Source organism: Gavialis gangeticus, unplaced genomic scaffold (genome assembly GCF_001723915.1).
Source record: "Gavialis gangeticus isolate Ggan-Ray unplaced genomic scaffold, GavGan_comp1, whole genome shotgun sequence".
Taxonomy (NCBI): domain Eukaryota; kingdom Metazoa; phylum Chordata; order Crocodylia; family Gavialidae; genus Gavialis; species Gavialis gangeticus.
The window spans coordinates 12291807-12297804 of record NW_017729016.1 but is presented as its reverse complement, the minus strand read 5'-3'; the positions used below and the strand labels follow the sequence as shown (position 1 = coordinate 12297804).

At 41.0% G+C, this 5998-nt stretch overlaps 1 protein-coding gene across 1 annotated transcript in view; it reads right to left on the bottom strand.

Moving 5' to 3' along the window:
• LMTK2 (lemur tyrosine kinase 2) overlaps nucleotides 1–5998 on the bottom strand; it is a 71513-nt gene that overhangs the window by 19833 nt on the left and 45682 nt on the right. The window contains exon 7 of the mRNA XM_019512883.1: nucleotides 2065–2198. Coding sequence (XP_019368428.1) covers nucleotides 2065–2198 — 134 coding nt within the window. The remainder of the gene's footprint in view (nucleotides 1–2064; nucleotides 2199–5998) is intronic.

Below are 5998 nucleotides of genomic sequence, written 5' to 3'. Positions count from 1 at the left end.
TAGAAGAGGCTGGGGCCAGCACTGTGCTGGCCCCTGCAGCCTTACCTGGGGTCCTCCTGGGGCTGCGGCAGTGGTGATCCTGATGGGCGGAGCCTGGCTGGCAGCTGCAGCACAGATCCGGGTGGCCCAGCTCTACTTTTCAGTGGCACATGCTGCCTGTGTGCAAGCTGTTCTGGGTTTTTTTCCCCACAGCTGGATATCCAGGGATCAAAAAAAAGCCGCCGGAAGAAAAACACGGAGCAACGCACACATGGGCAGCCCACAGAACAGCTTACTGTGCAATATGTAGCACTGCAGATGTGTTTGAGGCACCACATACCATACAGCTGTGCTCATCTGGATGCACCCTATATGTCCATGCAGCAAATCAACAGTTAGCATGCAACTATGCAGTATCTTTGAAAGTATGAATGAACTTACAAATCCTCTATGACTCACTAATTCAGACAGTTACAGCAAAAAAAATCTAATATGAAATGACCTCTCATTTTGGAATATATATTTAGCGTATTTCTTTAGCAGTTGATACCCAACAATTTATGCAAGCTGTGTAATTCAATAACCCCTATCTCTCAGCATGTAGAAAAGATGAGGTAAGCACAGTAACAGATTCACATTCACAGCTGTCTTTACATTAGGCTGACTTTACACAGAAAAAATATTTTTTTCCAAATTTGTTTTTAAGACTCATTTAAAGTTAAAGTTAATATATAGCATTTGCAATGTACTAAAATACTACTGCCTCAAATTCAGTGAACTGGTCCAAAGATATTCAAGTAATATGTTAAATAAAAAACCTTGAATCTAGGGAACAGGAAGTCCCAGGCTTCCAGCCAGTGAAGGTTGGGAATGGCATGTTACGTTAGCTACAGCTACAGAAGCTTAGACAAGGCTTCAAGGCTGCCACATTAGCCATTTCAGAATGCAAGACTGCGCGATAAATACAGAAATATGGTTACTGAAATGTTCCCTTATAATGAGTTTAATCATACATGGATGATTTGACTCCACTGCTATTCCATTTTCGAACTTGACCAGGGTACCTAATTTCAACCAACAAGAAAAGAAAAACCCTACCTATTCAACTTTGATTATGCAAGTATACATGTGAAGAAAATGTTATGAAAATGCCGATATCTATTCAATAGAACTTTCTCTCCAACCTAATAATAAAAAACCCTAAAGAGAAACACCTCTGATGCAAATCAATCACCCTGTAATGCAACACTGGCCTCTTTCTTCCATTTCAGTAACAAGGTTAAATTGGCTGTTAAACTGAAGTGCAATTTCTAACTTTTCAGAGCTCCCATAAAGTACAGAACTTACAGGTAAGCTTTGCACTTTTTAAAAACAGAGACTGTAAAAAGTGACAGCAAGATGAAAGACACCAGAAGTTAAAGATAACTTCTCACAGCCAAAACAGAGACACCCACAGACATTCTCTAACATTTTTCACTAACACCTGAGATTTGAGGGTGTGTAATGCAATCTGACAGTACATGAACTGTAGGTTTTAGACTTAAGCTTTACAGACAACACTATTTACATACATGCCAAATCTTCTGGAGAAAGAAAATTCATGACAAATTGTTCTAAACTTCTTGCTCAGGACAATCAACGTAAGCAACTCTTGTTCCCTACAGTGAAGAAAAAACACTTTGCCAGAAACACCCACTGCTGCTCACACTTCCTGAAAGAAGGTCACACCACAGCAATGTACCTGAGCTCTGTCAGGTAAAAGAAGAAAGTTAAGAGCACCGCAAAATCAGCTTCCTTGAAAGTAGTTTTCAAAATGACATCTTCTGAAGGCTGGCACAGACTGCCATTCAGGCAGTGGGCTGCATGTTTATGTTTAGGTTTGCAACATTTATCAGGCATATTTAAATGTTGCAATTTAATTACCAGGTCTATGAATATAAATCCATTCTTCTTATGGAAGAAAATACCTAATTAATTGAAAATTATGCCTTTTAAAAAACTCTTTTATTTGGATACACATTGCTTTAAAGAAAAGTCTACATGTGACTGCAGCATAATAAAGGTAATCTTATTGGGAAAGCATACCTATGCACAAAATTATGTTTATGCATTATGGCAAGTCCAGCAGCAATTTCACACGCCATTCTCTGTAGCAGCATTATTTGTGACTCTCCCTTGATATGCTCCTGCTCATTGCAGAGATAAGTTTTTAGGTCACCCTGTAAAATAAGTTGAAAACACTTATCAACTGCCTTACATGCTGTTTATACTTAACATATATTTAGTGAAGAAGCAACTAAACGCATTACTTCTCATCAGTCAACAAGGTTATTATTAGTAGCTATAAATAAGTTTGTACTTAATACAGAGACTCCTCATCAAGTTTCCAGTCTTCACAAGGATTCTTATAGGAGGCATCCAAGACATACAAGTACAGTACCTTCCTTTTAAAGTTATTTCAAGTCATATGATATTTAGCACCCTAGATCACTTTTTCCATACATATATGTAACTAGTGTACAGCAAGAGATGTCCAAGATATAGCCTGTGGGCCAGATCCAGCCTACTGAGCTGGTAATAGATGAGAGGTAACAGCATTAATTTGGCTATGAGAACCCCATGAGGTGGGTCTGGAGCACAGAGAAGTATCATCTGGCTGGTGAGGCAAGACATTTGTTGGCAGGGAAAGCAGTAGCTGCTGTGGCTCCAGAAGCTGAGGCAATCAACTGCTGCTGGTGTCATATGTCTGGCTTTCTAGGCTGCCTTGGGCCCAGAAGATACAGCTCTGTACTCCAGATGCATCCCTCAGACTGGTCCATGGGACTCATCTAATCCATGAAGCTAAATGAGTTTGATATCCTTAGAGTCAATAATAATACTTAAAAAATGAAGAAAGGAACTTAACGGACTTCCCCCCCCCCCGCAGAGATTGATCCATTTGAAGCCACAGTAGGACAACTCTCCAAATGAACAGTGTTCAGACTAATGGAGTAAGGATCTTGGCCATAGGAGAAAGAGTCTCTCAAAGTATTCAGATGACCAGCTCTATAGATATCATGGGAATGTCTTCTAATCTACCAACCCAATATGAGAGTTCAAGCACCAAATGATGGCAACACGTGAATGGAACCAGGCAACACAGAGTACCATTTATTCAGAGAATTAATGAATCCATTAAACCATTTTTTATCCTGACAAAGAGAATTCTGATCAGAAAAATCTGCTAAAAGAACTGTTTTTACATTTGGGAAAACAGCTTATATTAAACAGAATGTTTGGGAACATTAACCCAAACTAGACATCAAAAACATCCAGAAAAAGCAGGAACACAATAACTAGATCTATTAATAAAGGTCATTACAATTCTTCATTTACTGTTAGACCAGGTATTCTCAAACTTTGTGATACCATGACCCCAAGCGCTGGATGACAGTGGCAGGGGATGGGGAGCTCGCACAGCAGCCACCACCGCCATCCACCACTCCACGCCACTGCTATTGCCCCGCATGTGCCCCCGGGAAGTTTGCAGCCCCCTTTTAAGTTGCTTGCGACTGTGACCAAGGCAGATGTTACACTTAAAATGCAGTTAACTAATTAATCTCATCTTAAATGGTAAGCCAGTCACACATTCATGCAATTAATGGCAAGATAAAATGGGAAATATGTCACAAAATTAATTCCACAAAATGTGGAATAATAATTTTGTGCCTTTTTTCCATTGCGTCTGAAGTTTAACAAGTGGCAGGGTCCTCACCATGCAGCCTCATACTAGCTGCATGGCAGGGCTCGGACTAATCACGGTGCACTCTTGAGGCTGGGACCCACAATCAGGACCATCGGTTGCAGCTCCAGGACTTCACTGAAGTCTTGAACCTACTATTCCAGTGTGATCATGGGGCAGAGACCGACAATCAAATGACTGTTGGTCCCAGCCCCAGAACCGCACCACTTCTCCAGGCACCCAAATTTCTACTTGCTGGCGCAGAGGGAGTCCAACCCCATGATCCTGGGTTTCCCCTGCACTGGTAAGTAGTAATGGCATGATGAGTGGGATCTGATCCCTGAACCCAAAACTTTGTCCCACCATGCACATGAGGCACAGACTGGTGGGACTGGGGAACAGATCATATAGTGCCATGCAGTGACTGTGTGCCAGAGGCCCAAGTTTCTCAGTGTTACAAAGACTGCTGCACTAAACTAAGGTTCAGTTCAATAGGTAACAAGCACAAGGACGATTACTCATGAGAATGGGTATTAACATTGCCCACCGTTCCAAATGAGACCCTGTGTCAGTTAGGTTTAGCTTTGCGAAAATAACCTTTGTGCTGAAATTCTACACACCACATATCTGGTGGGCTGGAGACAAAGGGAATCAAAAAAGACAGAGATAGCGTGGGCAAGAAGTAGTGGAATTGTAGAATAAAGAATGGGTCCAGGACAAGAAGCAAGAACTGAAGTAGTCCAGAAGGGACCGTTTCAAACTTGAAGGGGAGAGACCTTGTTAAAGTGCACACAACTTTACAAACTAACAGAACCCCAGGATTTCCAAGTTTCAACAAACTTCTTATGTCAGCAAGTATCTGGGACACCTCTTGGAAATCATCTCATTCTTTCTAGGGCTGGTACATAGAAGGTGACAATCTACAAGTGATGTCATATACTCTACGAGCTCAAATGGTGAATTTAAAAGGTTGCAAAGCTGATGTACCTATGGGTGTCTACAGAGGTTCAGGGATGCTAACTCATGGTGCTTTACATAAAGTGCCACAAGTTAAAGTTCACCTGTCACAACAGATGTTCATTTGTTGGGTTGGGAGGCGTTGGGGAGGTGCGGACTAGAGCCTGCCACCACTGGCCCTGGCCAACATACAGGGATGATCCAGCAGCCAAACCACCCCTCTCCCCTGCCCCATACTTCCTCCCCAGCTCTGGGGCTATCAGTGAGAAAGTGAGAGGGAAGGGGAAGAAGCAGCCAGCCCAGAGGTATGGAAAAAATATTATACAATTATGTATTGCACTCTAACGCATTTTTACCGTAAATTAAGGCAATCTTACCTGTGGTATTTCCTAACTTTTGACTGCTTAATTCTAACTTTAATATACTGGTTATGCAATAATGGCTGCACAAAAAACAAATCAAATGTTTGTGGAAAACCAATGGATAGGAAAACTCAGGGACGAACCTTCATAGAACTTTCCTGAATAAAGTGCTAAGTTTTCCTTTACCTTACTTCCCATTTTTTACTTAAAGTGATGTTTTGTGATTCAACATAAAAAAATTACATGTAGATAATTACATGAAATGTTTAAGGCATGATAACTTAAACAAATGCAAGTCAACTAAGACAGAAACAAATATGCTACAAAGATGTTTTAGTGCATGTTGAAGGGGAGGATGAGACCAGCCCATTAAGAATTCACAGGCACATTTTATCATTAACTCATACACTTTGGGACACCCAGGAAAATTAATCCAAATTAACTTTTAAAGAGGATTAGTTAAGTCACATGAAAAGTCCCATGTGGACACTCATTCAAAGATAAATTCATTTCATTTAACTTCATTTACTTTAAGCAAATTTAAAGCAAATTAAAGACACTTTAATAGTGAATGAGGGAAACTTTACACATGCTCTGGGGTCGAGGGGGGGAGGGCACTTTAATTATGGCAGTTCTCAGGAGCTGCTCTAACTGAAGTGCCCCCAGTGTCTCATGTATTTAGCCTCCTGGACTTCAAAAAAGCAGTGGGGGCGCTTTACCTAAAGCCTATTCGATAAGCTTTAGTTACAGCACCCCCACTGCCATTTTGAAGTGAAGGAATGCTGAATATACATGATGCTGAGGCTGCTGGAGCATGCTCCAGCAGACTCTATTAAATCAAATCTGCTCCAATGTACACTAATAAGCACACATCAGAGCAGGCATCGGGCATCTGCCCACAGATTTAATGCAGTTTAACTAATCCATTTTCAATTCAAAACAAATTAACTTTTCAGAGTGTTCCCATGTAACTACGCCC